This window comes from Clupea harengus, chromosome 9 (genome assembly GCF_900700415.2).
Source record: "Clupea harengus chromosome 9, Ch_v2.0.2, whole genome shotgun sequence".
Taxonomy (NCBI): Eukaryota; Metazoa; Chordata; class Actinopteri; order Clupeiformes; family Clupeidae; genus Clupea; species Clupea harengus.
Genome location: NC_045160.1, coordinates 2,641,203 through 2,657,441, shown reverse-complemented (window position 1 = coordinate 2,657,441; position 16,239 = coordinate 2,641,203). Strand labels below are relative to the sequence as shown.

The 16,239-nt window shown below is 47.0% G+C and overlaps 1 protein-coding gene across 3 annotated transcripts in view; it reads right to left on the bottom strand.

Annotated features, from left to right (window-relative positions):
* The window catches only part of LOC105909296 (serine/threonine-protein kinase DCLK1-like), a 48,553-nt gene that overhangs the window by 2,211 nt on the left and 30,103 nt on the right, over nucleotides 1-16,239 (bottom strand). For 2 of the 3 annotated variants that reach the window (XM_031573051.2, XM_031573052.2), the window contains exons 6-15: nucleotides 15,086-15,186; nucleotides 11,731-11,818; nucleotides 10,951-11,120; nucleotides 10,593-10,712; nucleotides 9,807-9,953; nucleotides 8,466-8,599; nucleotides 8,120-8,197; nucleotides 7,904-8,000; nucleotides 7,594-7,674; nucleotides 6,661-6,774 (exon numbers count right to left, since the gene is read on the bottom strand). In XM_031573051.2, the coding sequence (XP_031428911.1) occupies nucleotides 6,661-6,774; nucleotides 7,594-7,674; nucleotides 7,904-8,000; nucleotides 8,120-8,197; nucleotides 8,466-8,599; nucleotides 9,807-9,953; nucleotides 10,593-10,712; nucleotides 10,951-11,120; nucleotides 11,731-11,818; nucleotides 15,086-15,186 (1,130 nt within the window). Of the gene's footprint in view, nucleotides 1-6,660; nucleotides 6,775-7,593; nucleotides 7,675-7,903; nucleotides 8,001-8,119; nucleotides 8,198-8,465; nucleotides 8,600-9,806; nucleotides 9,954-10,592; nucleotides 10,713-10,950; nucleotides 11,121-11,730; nucleotides 11,819-15,085; nucleotides 15,187-15,866; nucleotides 16,221-16,239 lie in introns of those variants that run through there. The other variant, XM_031573054.2, reaches the window with a different exon arrangement.

Here is a 16,239-nt window from a genome sequence, read left to right as displayed (position 1 = left end):
TGAACAGAAGGCCAAAGAGAAAAAGCTGCATTTCCCTGGAGAAATGTTCTCACAATGTGTTCAAGAGTTGTGTGTGTGTTTGTTCAAAGTGCTGATTTCTGCTTTTAAAATGATCACTAAACATGACAAATATCGGTAAAAACAGTTTCATAATGTCAAGTTCCAAAGAAAATGAAGTACACATATTTAACATCCACATGTTCAAATATGAAAAGAATTACTCAGATCTTCTGAACACTCAGGTGGTCCAACATTTGAAATCTGAAATATTTTTTTGCAAAGAAGCTAACCTACATGTAAACTATGTGTAAATAAAAATATGTCTATACAAAATGTTTAAGGATATCTACAGGGCAGCAAGTGAAAGCGCTTCTAAGTCTCATGCAGTTACAACAGCAATACACAAGATGGAGCTCCAGTAACAGCAATCTGAGTAGACCAACTTGAGATTTACATAAATCATGAATTCAAAGTTTAGTACAATGTTACAATGTATGCCGCTACATATAACTAACCCCACCATGAACATCTTGTACATGTTCTTATGTAAGAAGTGGACTTTTTAATGTTATTTAGTGCAAAGTCCAAAAAGCATTTTCTCTAAAGGACAGTCTTAATGGGATCCGTCCTCCACTAAGCTCTTCCATACTTGCTGTTGTAAGGCAATAGAGTGCACTCAACATTACTATTTCATTTCAAAAAGCATCCAAAGTCTACTAATGTGACAGGTGCTGAGGTCTGCCAATAGTCGTCCCTGACAACAGTGCTGACAGTCGGTCCAAAAGTGTGACAGAGGGAGTTAGCATGAGGAGAGGGAAGCGGAGGAGGAGAGAGGTAGACCACAGCAGTAAGCAGGAGGAGGAAGAGGAGGCGGAGAGAGGGGGGTACGTTATATGACAGCGCAGCAATGGCATTTAGGGTTCCTGGATTGTGGTGGATTGGGAAAAAAAGGCTACAATGGCGCTAGTACAGTTGAGTCATATGCTAACGTTATCAAACAAGCACCGCTAAAATGTGATTGGCAAAGGAATTTCTGATTTGCCTTTCTATACTTGTAATGGCATGGAAATGAACTGAAGCAAAAGAGGAAAGCTTGATACACAAATAAATCGACCTTCAAGGGCTTTTAATAAACGTGAATTTCCCTTTGCAGTTTATCAAATAATCTAGAATGATTCGGGGCTAGGTTATTATTATGTTAGCCAAAACCGGATTATTTTATGAATATGAATATGAGAATGCAGATTTAATCAAATTCTGCCAGTTGCAAAGCAATAAGTGGCTTCATGATGAGTAACTGAACTATCTTGAGCTGAATCAACAGCCCCTGAGGGCTATGTGTTATCCTCACAGATGTCTGAGTAAAACAGGGTGCAGTCTAGATACAGCTAGCAACAACTTGTTTTGGTGTTTATGGAATATACATGTATTGGCATCAGGAAATACAAGTTCCTTATCGCAGTTCACTGCGATATAACAGTATGGTACATGACACTAGTCATGAGCCTAAATCGAAGCATTTATCCATTCACGCCTGAAAGGCCGCGAGATCTGTCAGTGCGCACTCCTGAGCCCGCCCCCTCAGGAGTCTTGGATTACGCACCAGATCTCTGTCTCTTTGAAAACTTCGCAAGAAACGAAGTGCCAGATCCGAGTGTATCCTCTACGCTACCAAAAGTCAAAGAGTTTTGTGTGCTTTTGCTCTCGCGGGTTGGTGAGTTATCCGGGTTCTTTAACCCTCACTAGCTCAGGGCGCTGCAAAATTCGTTGGCTCAACTTAATTTTGGAAGTAGTAGCTGCTATCCTAGCTGCCTAGCTGGCTAAGTTTCTGACTAGCCTGCTAGCTTGCTAACAACGTGTTCGTTGCTGATAGTGTGCTTGTGTTTTAATACCTTTCTCTACTTCTAGATTAAAAAAGATGTCCAGACAATACCCCGACTGCGGGCACACCCGTGTCAAGGGTGACCGCCACCGTCGGTGCGTGACCTGTCTGTGCCATCTGTGCTAGCCTCACGCTAGCTAAGGCTACCAGGCGCCTTGCGCTCTGGAAGCGCAAGGACGCCGAGGGGGCTGCACCGGCTCCATCCGGGGCTAACGCCCCTGTAGGACCGAGTGCACCTCCAGCCGTGGGCTCTGTGAGTGAGAGCAGCCGCCTTGCAGCTGCAGCTCCACTCTTGAGCCTCTCCCCGTCACCGCAGCGAGGCGGAGGAGCTTCAACCGAGCGGTGTCCTGCCCGAACTCGAGCTGGACATCAGCCTGGATGATGATAGTCTGCTGGACCACTCCGATGAGCACAGCTCAATCGCAGAGGCAATGCAGACAAGCCAAGACGTTAAGATGCGGGTGGATACACCCCCTACTTCGTCACGGATTCTGGGCCAGCAACTCCACGAGGTTGCGCTGAGAGCAGCCAGCTGCCTCGGGCTCCCTCTCCCTCCCCCTCCCAGAGTGCGGTCCTCGCTGCTGGACGGGGAGTTTTATGCTGGCCCCGCCGCGCCAGTTCCCAGCTGCATCCCCTTCTTTGGGTTCGCGCCCTACATGCAGCTCCACAGGGCTAGTGAGAGGGGCTACCTCTCCTTCCCTCAGGTGGAGGATGCAGTAGCGGGCTACCTCTCGCCCGCCTCCCCCACGATGCGCCACGGCCAGAAGCCTCCTGCCTACGCGGGTGGCCAGGCACCAGGCTCAGCTGGCAGAGAAAGCCTACTTGGCTACAGGGCAGGACACACCACACCCGCACTCAGCCTGAAGCGAAGCGGGTTCCGCTCGCCAGCTCCTCCAGCGAAGGTGTCCACCAGGCGAGGCTGGCAGAGACACCCTTCCACACTTCCGCCCTCCAGCTCAGCCTGCAGCACAGCAGCAGCCTGCAGCACAGCAGCAGCCAGCTGCGCGCCCTGCCCAGGGCGCAACCCAGGCCCCGCGACAGCACTCCGCTCGCCGCGGGCGGGGCAGAGGTAAGCCTCAGGCTTCCTGATGGTGACAGTCAGCAAATGGTCACACGGGGGGAGCGGTGGAGCCCACACCGCCTCCACAGAAATCAGCCCGTCGCTCACATGTGAAAATCATGTCCAGCACGGTAAGCAGGTTCTCACAAGCACCACACTCATATGTCCTAACTCCTGTCCCCGATGGCGCAGTGGCCAGACATGCTTGTGCGACTCCCCCCGCGATGCACACAGTGCAATCGCACCCCCCAATTTTTTTCAAAACCATGAGGGGGCAACCCCAGATCTTGTCCCCCTCCCTAGGCGGAGTGGGTGTAGATCTAGGTTTAAACTCATTGACCATGAGCTGGTTAGTTCCCAACAAATTCAACTCAAAGCACAACCTGGCTGGTTGTGCGGCGAGTTGGCGCGCATGCGCAGTCTCACCATGGGTGCTAAGAACGATCACAAAGGGTTACGTGCTGCAATTTGCCCGTCCCCCTCCGCCATTCAGCGGAGTGTTGTGTATGCGGCCGTTCCAAATATGGTACCTGTCTATGAGGCTCAACGCAGTCACAGACAGGCACCGCAGAGTAGTAGTGTCCTCCAGATGCAGGAAAGCCCTGGCGATCTGGAGAACCCCCTGGTTTCTCGCCGCGTCGGGCACTATGGGCATAGTGTCGCGTCGCGTAGTGGTGACCACAGACGCCTCCACCCTGGGGTGGGGGAAGCTCTGTGAAGGAAGAGGCGTGAACGGTCTCTGGTCTGTGACAGAGGCCGCGTCTCATACAAATGTGTTAGGAACAGTAGTCCTGGCTCTACGACACTTTCTGCCCAGACTGAGTGGTCAGCATGTGTTAGTGAGGACGGACAACACTGCGGCCTTGGCATATATAAACCGTCAAGGCGGAGTGCACTCCCAGTCACTACACCATTGGGCGACTCGCCTGCTCCTGTGGGCAGCGAGGCACGTCCTTTCCCTCAGGTTAGTTCATATACCAGGTCACCTCAACTACGGTGCGTACCTGTTATCGAGAGGCGATCCTCGAGCAGCAGACTGGTGTCTACACCCACAAGTGATAGACCAGATCTGGGTGCGTTTTTTCAGGGCGCAGGTGGACTTGTTCGCAAACAGGCAGAACACCTGCTGCCCGCTCTGGTTCTCGCTAGGGGGCGACAACCCCCCACTAGGCATAGACGCGCTGGGCCACCAGTGGCCAGCTCTACGCCTATATGCTTTTCCCCCGATCCCGCTCCTCCAGCAAGTGCTGTGCAGGGTAGCGGACGAGGGCAGAGAATTGATATTGATAGCCCCCCACTGGCCCAATCAGCCGTGGGCGGCAGATCTAGTCAATATGTCAGTGCAGCAGCCTTGGGAGCTGCCTCTGCGGAGAGACCTCCTAACACAGGCGCACAGGACAGTGTGGCACCCCCAGCCGGAGTGGTGGCGTCTCAGAGCCTGGCACCTGAGAGGTGCAGGCTCATAGCGTCAGGCTTGTCGGATGCGGTGGTGGCTACAATACAGAGTGCCCGAGCTGTGTCGACACGGGCTCTGTATACGCTGAAGTGGCGCAGTTTTGAGCGGTGGTGTGCTGCGCGTCAGCATGACCCAATTAACTGCGCGCTGGGCGTTATTCTAGAATTCCTACAACAGTTGTTTGATGAGGAAAGGAAGGCGGCTTCCACTCTCAAAGTGTACCTGGCTGCCATTTCAGCCTGCCACGCAGGCATTAATGGCAGTTCTCCTGGCAGTCACCCGCTAGCGTCACGCTTTATGGCGGGGGTGAGACGGCTCAGGGTGCCAGAGAGACACCTCATACGCTCTCGGGATCTGCTAGTGGTGTTACGTGCTCTCACAGGGCCTCCGTTCGAGCCCCTGGAGACTGTGGACATAAAGTTTGTCTCTTTAAATACTGCGCTGCTGCTGGCGTTAACGTCAGCAAAGCGCGTTGGTGACATGCAAGCCCTGTCAGTCACCCCATCGTGCCTTCAGTTCTCGATCGCTGGTGACAGAGTGGTTATGCGACCTAATGCTGCTTACACACCTAAAGTGGTGGTAACCCCATTCCGCAATCAGGTGATTGAATTAGCAGTTTTCTCGCCTCCTCCTTTTGCGTCAGCAGAGGAGGAACGTTTGAATAAGCTCTGTCCAGTGCGCGCTCTCCGCTGTTACGCAGAGCGCACTAGAGCTTTCAGACAGTCAGATCAGCTATTTGTGTGCTTTGGTGCACGTGCAAAAGGCAGACCTCTTTCAAAACCGAGCCTCTCCCGTTGGATAGTAGAGGCTATCGTGTTGTCTTATAAGAGCTAGTCTTTAGATTCCCCGGAAAAGTTGCATGCGCACTCTACGCGGGGGGTCTCGTCTTCCTGGGCCTTACTAAAGGGCGTCTCAGTGGAAGATATTTGCAAAGCTGCAAGCTTGAGTTCTCGCCACACTTTCATTAGATTCTATATGTTAGATGTGGCTGAACCTAGTTTTCTTCATAGCGTTCTGCGGGCAAGCGATCTCTGAATCCCCTGGCCTGAGAACGATGTATATGATAAGTGTGTTCATTGGTGTCTACATGTTATGTTGCACATGGAACATTCCAGGATGGTTTCCTACAGGCGCAGGATCACGGATCCCTGTCGCCTATGATAAAGGTTGCCCTGTTAAATTCATGGTGTTCTGCAGGCAAGCGATCTCTGAATCCCCTGGCCTGAGAACGATGTATATGATAAGTGTGTTCATTGGTGTCTACATGTTATGTTGCACATGACACATTCCAGGGTGGTTTCCTACAGGCGCAGGATCACGAATCCATGCCGCCTATGATAAAGTTTGCCCTGTTAATATGTTCACCGCCAGCGGCCGTATGAACCTCTATGAGGGCAAAGGCTTCAATAAAGCTGGTGTGTGTGATTGGCTGAAACTGTATTATCACGCGGGAATGTATAGGGTCCCATACTGTTATATCGCAGTGAACTGCGATAAGGAACGTCTCGGTTACTTACGTAACCTCGGTTCCTTAAGCAGGAACCAGATATAACAAAGTTGGCGTGTACAGTGTGACCTTAGTTTGATATTCTTGCTCAGTTTTCATTCCAAGACAGAGATCTGGTGCGTAATCCAAGATATAGACTCCTGAGGGGGCGGGCTCAGGAGTGCGCACTGACAGATCTCGCGGCCTTTCAGGCGTGAATGGATAAATGCTTCGATTTAGGCTCATGACTAGTGTCATGTACCATACTGTTATATCTGGTTCCTGCTTAAGGAACCGAGGTTACGTAAGTAACCGAGACGGTATTGTCACTAAGAAAGGCATTGGCACTAAGAAAGGACTCGGGTTCCTCTGGCCCACTGTGATGTGACTCAGCATGATGTGACAGTCAATCAAGCCTCAGCCAATCCACAGTGTGAGTACAGGGGGAGGGACTTTGGAAAGAACACTGAAAGGAGGAGATTGCTCATATGGCATCTGACTTTCAAAATGGTTCAAATCAACCAGTCCATCAGCAATACTGACTGCCCCGTTAAGGGAAGGGTTGTTTGGGGTTTTGTTGTTTAATCGGATATCCATTTAAAATCTTCAATTAGAATCTTCTAATGAGGGCCCCCTACTAGGTTGATAGCAGTTTTCAACTGTAATGCATGATGACAAGGCTGGTTATTTGTTCTGTTAATGAGCTACAAATGTGCATGTGTCGTGTGGTGAACTTTTTTTTTTGTATGCTGGAACTAGAATGTAAAGAACCTTACTGTTATAATGGACACGCCTGCTGTGATGTTGTCGGGCTTGGGGCCGGTGTTGAAGTGCTTCTTGATCTTTCCGGCCACGGATAACTGGTGCTCATTCTCGGCCAAGCCGTCATCCTAAAGAACAGAGAAGAACACAAAGGTCAAAGGTCACGGACTGCACTCACTATCCCCTACACACCCTGATACGACCCTGGAGAACGCAAAGGTCACGGAGTGCACTCACTATCCCCTACACACCCTGATACGACCCTGGAGAAAGTAGAGCTTTAAATACATTGACCTACTACACTGTATGTCTGTGTTTTATTTATGAATGGCTCTGAGGCATTAGGATATATAGCATGGAATACCAGGCAAAGAGAGAGAGAGAGGGAAAAATGAAAAGCCATGTTATGCAATGGATAATGAGCCTAGGAAGAACAGTATAGTGCTTCACTTTCTAAGTACTATAAGAAGAAGAAGAAGAAGCCTAAGTTGAACAGTATAGTGCTTCATATAAAAAAATGAAAAGCCATGTTATGCAACGGTGTCTTCATGCTTGCTGGCACACAGCCTCTAGCTAAGTGGATGACACAGAGAGACAGCTTATTTTAGACTCCCAAAACATGTCTCCTTTTTGTTACAAGGATCATGGTATCAAAACAGTGTCTTCTCCAGTAATCTCCAGTATTGCTAGATTAAACACTATTGTATGTACAATCAAGATATGCTATGAGTTCATTCTGCTATCTTGTTTCTAACTGATTTATTCAGAACGAGTATTTCCTTGGGTGGTCCAGAGTTGTGAGAGTAGTGCTCAGAGAAGATTCAGTGTTTAGCGAGGGTGATACTCTATGCAGTGGACTCAGTCATGTGTTTAGCGAGGGGTAATACTCTATGCAGTGGACTCAGTCATGTGTTTAGTGAGGGTGATACTCTATGCAGTGGACTTACGTTGACCCAAGGGTGGTCCAGCACCTGCAGAGCTGAGTAGCGCTGCTCAACTTCCACTTGAAGCATGGAGGAAATCAACTCCTGAGAGGAGAAACAGACCAGTGTACTCAGTGTTAATTCTGTCAACTCCTGAGAGGAGAAACAGACCAGTGTACTCAGTGTTAATTCTGTCAACTCCTGAGAGGAGAAACTGACCAGTGTACTCAGTGTTAATTCAGTGCCCAGCACTATTAAAAAGCATTAGCACAAGAGATGAACACAAGACCACATCCAGAAAAAAAAACTGTTCATAAATGTGTGATGAACTGACCTTAGCTGTGTCTGAGACGTTGTCCCAGTAGGGTAGGGGGAAGTCGAGCTGGCCACTGAGAATCTGGTCAAAGAGAGCTTCCTGGTCATCTGTGCTTCTGTGGACAAGAGGAAGAACATTGGTTGAGTTTATGTTGCCATTTTCAGGAAAGTTCTGGGAGTCAGTGTGCCTTACTGTTGTTGACAAAAGGTTGTGTGAGTGTATACGTTGACATACCCGCGAAAGGGAGGGAATCCACACAAGAGGATGTACGTGATGACACCGGCCGCCCAGATGTCTACCTTCAGACCATAGCTGTCAGAGAAGAGAAGAGAAGAGTCATTTGCATGTCTGTGTGATCTCTACCAGTGCGCTGAGATTATTTGGTTAAAGTTGCTCCATTTTCTATCTCTGAACGTCATGAATATATTCATTCAACTGCAACGGCATTGCATAAGAGCCTCAAAAAGAGAAAGATGCAGACAGACTCTCTGTTTTTCTGTGTGTGTGTGTGTGTGTGTGTGTGTCTGTGTGTGTGTGCGCGTGCGTGTGTGTGTGTGTGTGTGTGTGTGCACGTACTCACCCAGTCTCTGCGATGATCTCTGGTGCTACATATGTGGGAGTCCCACACACTGTGTAGAGAGGTCCGTCCACTATTGTGGCCAGGCCAAAGTCTCCCAGCTTCAGGGACTTGCTACCGTCTTGGTGCTCGTATACCTGTACACACACACACACACACACACAAACACACACACACACACACACACAAACATACACACACACACGCACACACACACCCAACCCCTTGTCAAGAATTGTCAAGAGCCCTTGGGAAGTTATGGGGGTGTTGCATAACATCCGCAGTGTGAACAAAGGCTATATCTGAAGTTGCAGGAGTAGTGAGTAACTCACAGCCGTAAGCTTTTGCTGATGCAAAAAAGGAAAGAAAGAGGTAGAGAGAGAGAGTGAGAGAAAGAGAAGGGGGGGGGGTTTGGAGGAGACTAAAAGTAACAAGGACAAGTCCCCACACGGTTCACTTATGTGCTCAGTTCTGACTGACTGTTCTGACACTGTGATAGTTCAGCTCACTAGGACCATGCCTATTTTGAGACACCATGTTGAGACAAGTACCATAGCCCAGCCTAGCCTATCCACACATACAATACATCCCTCCGAAGAGCCATTGACCTCTGCAAACCAAACCCCAGACTACTCGCATTAGATCAGCGTTCTGCATATGAAACAAGGACTTGAAAGTTAACAGCAATGACGAGTCTGGATTTACACCACAGAAAAGTGATGGAAGTGCTTTGATTCTTCAACTTGTGAAAACATCAGAGGCCAGTGTTTTTCTGAGTTTAGAAACCTCCCTCTTTCCATCCTGTGTTCTTTTTTCTTGATCTATATATATTACTTGCACCTCACTTCTTTTGGCCATGGAAGCGTTTCAATGAGAAGTGGATGCCTACTCATCCATTTACCGGGGGCCATGTAGCACAGCTGCGTGGGAACCCATCCACCTTTTCTTATTATTCATCTCTCGCTTCTTGTTCTTCTTCTGCCACTGGAAACTATGGCAGCCCCTACAACCGTGTGGTAAAAAAGTTTGGAAATTTGGCATATTGATTGGGGAAAGTCCCCTGATTCTTTTCACCATGTTTCCCCCTCATCGCTGCTTGCGTCTCTATTTTGTTTGTCCTGGTGTTAAAAATACAGCATGCTGGGGGAGCTGAGGCTCAAGCAGCAGCCCCATACCATGGATGGGCCCGAACGCCCACGGGGACCCGGATTCGAGTCGCAGTCATTTCCCGATCCCACTCCCAATCTCTCTCCAGCTCGCTTCCTGTCTCTCTTCACTGTCCTATCCAATTAACGGCAAGAAGCCCAAAACAGTATGCTGCATGATGCTGCATCTGACACTCACCAGCAGGTTCTCTGGCTTGATGTCTCGGTGGACGATGTTGAGGACGTGCAGGTATTTGATGGCACTGGCCAGGTTGAACAGCATCCCACTGGCATCTCTCTCTGTGTACTTGTTGGAGGACGTGATGGCGTCGAACAGATCTCCGCCCTAACACACACATGCATACATACACAAACAGAGAAAGAAAGAAAGAAAGAGAGCAAAAACGTCAAAATTTTTTGGTATTTTAGAAAATGTGTTTTAAGGTGTCTTGTATATTCTTGTAGCCAAATCGATACTGTTGGAAGAGCACCAAACACACAGTGAGCTAAACTGAAGAAACTGGTACTTTGGACATAAGGCCAGAAACGAGAGCACTGTCAAGGTTCCCTTTTAAGTCTCGTCACCCGATGTGGGTAGGGATTAAATTATTCAAAGAGAAACTTCACAGCCCTTCTCTTAATTGTCATCGACGAGTTCCCTTTTTGGCCTATTTACCTCTGCCGCCTTATCCACATGTATGAAAATTCTCTCACAAAACCAAGCAATGGTTTCAAATAGAGGAGCACAGAACAGGGATCATCTGGAGGTCTTATTGTTGAAGGGAAATAGGATAGAGGACAATCTCCATGATATTAATATTACATTTATTAAGCCTTAAGTAGGAGGTCTTTTACAGGTCATATTTCATCCCTTTTTAAGAATAGAGCTTAAAAAAACAAGCTAAAGTAGTGAAGTGTTGCATTATCTTGAGCTACAATTATGTTCAAATCTGCGTTATTTCTGTTCTGTGCACGTTTGTGTTACCTTGACCAGCTCCATGACGAGGTACAGCTCGCTGTAGGTGTCCATCTCTTCAATGAGAAGAACGACGTTGGGGTGCTTCACTCGTCTCAGGATGGCCACCTCATTCTGAATCATGTGTTCCTGAGAGACGGAGAGAGAGAGAGGGAGAGGGAGAGAGACAGAGAGGGAGGGAGAGAGAAGAGAGAGAGGGAGAGAGAGAGGAAGGAGAGAGACGGAGAGGACAAGCTAGATGATGTACGATACAACATTGTTCTTGCTGAATTCTTTATTTCAAAAACCATGCCTCATGCCTTCTGCCTGCAGTACAGTCTGAACTCCAAACCACTTTAACCCTTATCTGATGCCACACGTCTCTCACCTTTCCTCGGCATTTTCCCTTGTTGATAATCTTCAGGGCGTACTCTCGCCCCGTGGACCTCTCCACACACTCGCGCACCACCGCAAAGTTCCCGTCCCCTATTGTCTTGCCTACTTTGTATCTCTCGGCGATGGTGGCAGGGACATGGGGATACTCCTCTACAAGCTCAGCTGGGTAAGAGATAGAGAGAAGGACAGAAAGAAAGAGGGGGGAGGGGGGGGGAGGGAGAGAGAGAAAGGATCCGGCATTAGGCTGATCAGACTGTGATCTTCAAGATTGTAGATTGTCTCAGGGATGATCCAGCCCACACGAATGGGCTTCAGAATCAATGGCTTTCCGGGTTCTAATGGTAACATAGACAATAAAGACTTCATGTGTTAATGTGCAGTGAGAGGCACACTCTAGATACGAAGGGTAAAAACTAAACCGAGAGTTGGACTCTGCAGTTGTCTTCTGCCAGTTTGATGGCAATGACGGCATCGGTGTCCATGATGTTATGCTTGCTAGTAACACCCTCCATCAGGAGAAATGCATTCTGCATTCTCAATACACACTCTGCTCAATTTATCAAACGAGTGGTTGGTCACTCCTTCCCTTGGTGATGTGCATCATCTTATCCCCTACTTCTGTTTTTTTTTTTCACTTTTCTAGTAAATCACACTTAGTGTGCAACTTCTACAATAGTGTTACAGGTTATTGCTCTTTCCCTTTCTCTCTCTCACACACACACACACACACACACAAGTAGATCTTAGATCTTCATCCAAAGTCTAGTCTTACCTTCACTACCTGGACCATCCCCCTCATCCATGGAGCTGCACACCTTGGTGGAGGCCAGGGAGAGAGATGAGCTGCTGAGCTGGGAGCCCTGCAGGAGAGAAAGGGAGAGGAGGGGGAGGAAAGGCCAGAGAGAGAAAGGGAGAAGAGGGGGAACAGGGGAAGAACAGGGAGAGATAGAGAGAGAAGATGACGCACTGAAGTACACAGCTGCACAATTTCAAAAGCCATATATTCAACTCCTTTATGTGTTAGGGACAGAAACAAATCCAGAAACGATAAGGATTAACACAAAAAAAAAACGCAGAATAGATCCCCCGACACTCTATGGGGTTAACTTAACATACTAACACAAACATCCATGTACACTGAAATAGAAATTAACATTTTATTGTGTTTATACGACAACATCCGTCACCAATAACCAAGTCTAATGTTGGTCTATTTCCTGCCCAAAACTGTGCTGTGGAGAGTGCTTAGAGCTCTTCATATCACTTACAGCTTCCACACCTTTTTCCAGGCGCTGTAAAAAAAACAGCAGTTTCCATGGCAACAGCTTTTAAGCAGAGGTTCTAATAATAATACCGTCAGTGGCACAGGGCGAGCAGGTTGGGTCAGGCTCACTACTGCTTCCCACTCCCAGAATCCTGCTTTATATATATATATATATATATATATATATATATATATATGTGCACTTAATAATTCTAAGCCAATGAAAAGACCAAGTCAAACTATTTCAAATAGAATTCAGCTCTGAAGTGAAAAAGGTCTCTAGGTTCTATAGCTTTAGACTTGATATGTTCTCAAGCTAGTTGCATGAATTTGAATGTGGTTAAAATAAATAATTTATACATTTTGTTCTGAAGTACTAGCCTAAGTACTAGCCATGGTAGCTATTTTAGTTTCATAGTTATGAGTTTGGGATCTTTGCCCCAAGTAATATCTGTTATGATGAGTTCGTATCAGACTTCAGGGGACCTGTGGGAATTCATTAAGTCAGTTCCGGCTAAACAACTGCTCACTGGGGTAAATCTTTTTCTAATGAATGCAAACTCCTAATCCCCCCTACAGGGAAAATAACCAAGCCCAATTATCTTCTATTATTATGTTGTATGTTTGTTCAAATGTGCTGTACTGGTTATTAAATATAAAAAAAGTAATCTATAATTCTAAAGGATGTCGGATTAGATAAGTCACCTTAGTCATTAACTATATGTGCATGCGTGTATTTAACTGGATGACCAACAACATTTTAACCAATTTAATGAAAAAGAAACTAATTTTCTTAGATTATACCATTTAACACACAAATGTTGTAAGATGTTTCTAGACCGACGAATAAAGAGGCAGATAGATAACCAGCACTTAGCCTCTGCGTTTATGCAATAAAGGCAACTCATCTCTCACTCACAAAGAAACCAGATTTGCATTTTAGCGGCAGGGGAATGACTAAAAGGGATTGGCGTCCAGCTGTGAAGCCGTTTTAAAAAGGCAGAGAGAAAGCCTGTCGGGAGGGAGCGCTGGGTTTGGAGGGCTGGAGAGGAGAGACGCTGCAGACCGTAAGAGCGAAGGCACTGCTGGAGGGCACGGGACCGAGCTTTCACACAAGCCCTGCCAGGAGCCTCATGTCACAAAGCAGCAGGCGCACAAAGCCTGGGAGTGAGCACGGATTTGGGAGCGTTTGGGGAAGTGTGAGCTAGGGACAGCCGAGGCATGGATTTGGGAGCGTTTGGGGAAAGTGTAAATCAGAGACAGCCGAGGCATGGAGCATTCAAGGCACGGATTTCAGTCACTGGTGTCAAAGTCAAAAAAGGGATTAGGAAAAATGGGTATTAAGGTTTTTCTTTACATGGTTGGCATCATGTAATGGTAACGGAATGTGAAATCATCCCTGCATAATATGGAGGGTGCCAATGTGTGTCACTACAGGGACGTATACTCTGGAGGGGACTATGAGGTCAATCATACAGATGAAACATGCATGAATCCTCTTAGTCAGATCAAAGCATAAAGCTGCATGAGTTAAGTCCGCCTGTTAATACTCCACTGCTCTATGCTTGAGGTCTTCTCCTCCACATCTCCAGCCTTTTCACAGTGCTACCATGTTTATGTGTTCCTCCTCTGCAATCACCCTCCATAATTACAGTCATTAGAATCCAGTCTACTCTTGTGTGATATGTTGGCAACACTATGCTGTAGACAATGCCATTGTGTGGGGGAACCGGGCGAGAGACGAGGTTCAGTCCACGAAACAGAGTGATTTAAGGGGTACCAAAATGACTCATCATGCTAGATGCAGTCTTGGGAAATAGCTGCTGCTCAAGCTCTCCAGCGACGTAGCGCACCTTCGTTAACTTACATTAATTTCAAGCATCATCAAAGTGAATTCAAGCAACGGTGTGACGGCTAGCTGGCAGTTCAAAGCAGTAGGGAACTTGCAGATTGCTCCTGGTAAATGTACACCTCAAACCGGACCGAGCCGATCTCCAAACTCTTGATTAAAAAGTCCTCAGCCCCCGGTGACCAGCCAGTTCTCATTTACTTTTTTTCTACCGTCGACTTTTTAATGTTACATTTCATTTGGTCTATCAGGCCAAACTACCTGAAAAGTAGTTGACTCAGAGATTGAATTCTATGTGTTTTGGTTCACATCTATCCTACTGATGGCTGATTTCTACTCGTGGGAATGGATGGGAATTGTCCCTTACAGCAGCCTTGCCTAATAGAAGCTCAGCTGCCTTGAGTTGGCAGCCCAAAAGTAGATTAGATTTGGGTGAGAGTGTATCTAAATATGAATGAATGCAGTAAATAATTTAACCATCTGAATGCAAGATGTATGTCATTGTGTCGCGGCTGATCCTGAATGAGTGGGGTAAGGAGATGTGTAAGCGCGCATACGCGCGCGTGTGTGTGTGTGTGTATGCACGCATATGTAAGATTTGTGTGTTTGTGTGAGTGTGTGTGTGTATTTGTGCTAGGATAAACACCATGTGCCCGTCTGGCAGCTGCGATTAACAGACGGGACAGAGTAGGAATCAAGCCAAGGCAGGGACGTAGCTGGTTGCTAAGCTACACCCTGGGTAGACAAGAAAATGCTTTTCAGTTTCAGTTCTCATACACCGTATCTGTGTGTGCATGATATCTCCTAACATGATGCTAAATGTATACCACTGCAGCACTGTGTGCAAACAAACTGCCTATATGATGACCAGCAGGAGACACAGAGTGCGTAACATGTGCACATTGTCTAGTATGTGAGATTCAGATGAAAGTGCCTACCATCTCACGCTGATCATTCAGGACTGAGTCTATATGAGGTAATGGTCAGTAATAATATCTAGGACAGGGATCTTACCCGGCGTCTTCTGAGGCTGGCAGGACTGGTGGGGGTGGGGGAGGGGCTGGGGGACTTTCCTGACCGCGGTGTGGACAGCTGACTACCTGCCGTGCCGTTGGCTGCAACAACAAGAACAATAATATAGACTGTCATTGTCAGATGTAATTTATGAAATTAAAGAATATAAAATATAGAACAATATAAGAATGCTTCCTTAATGTTATGCATGTTGATTATATTTAGCAATTATGAAGTACCATGATAGATCTGAGATGAACTATAGTCAAACACATGAGGTATACAAACACAATTCAGACATGCAAACACATTTAGGCATCAAAACAATACATGTATGAAAAATATAATGTTCTGCACATAGCAACCAAGTGTATCAAACAGGTCAAACTAAAATCTTGCAATCTATCAAATGGCAATATTCTCGTCAACACGTCAATGTAAAAGTGACATCAGACACAACTCCTATTGCAGTGAAAGCAGCTTAACTACACAGTTTGATCTGAAGTCTTGAATACTATTGATAACCAAAATAAACCCTCACTCATTCTATGTGTTTGCTAATTTACTCATTTAAAACTATCTGCTGATTTTCTCTCCATCTTTCCCTCCCTCTGTCTCTCTCTCTCTTATTTCCACACTCCCATCTGTCGTTCTTTCAATAATTTCCTCTACCCACATCACACGTTTCTCTCTGCCATCACTCTTTCCCTCAATCTCTCTCTCCCTCCATCTTTCTCTCTCTCTCTCTCCCTCCATCTCTCTCTCTCTCTCTCTCCCTTACCTTTGAAGCACAGAGGCATGCTGGCACACAGAGCTACTCCCCCCTCGCTCATCTTGTCTCTGCTCAGCGCGATAACCATGAATGAACTGCGCGAGCCAGTGGGTGCGGTAAGTAGTAAGGCTCTCGCCGCCCTCCCATTGGCTCGCTCGTCCGCCTGCGTCTGTGTGACATCAGCCCGCCAGTGTTGAGAGGGAGGAGGAGTGTTTGTGCGTTAAAACCGCATCAAAAGAGTCAATTAAATGTTAACGTGCCGCTGCGATGACTACAAGTGGACCAGTAACTATCTCAATACACGGCAGAGAAAAGATTAGCACTGATACTAATTGAAATAGCAAACGGGCTAATCGCACTGAGGAAGGCTTTAAAGAGTATT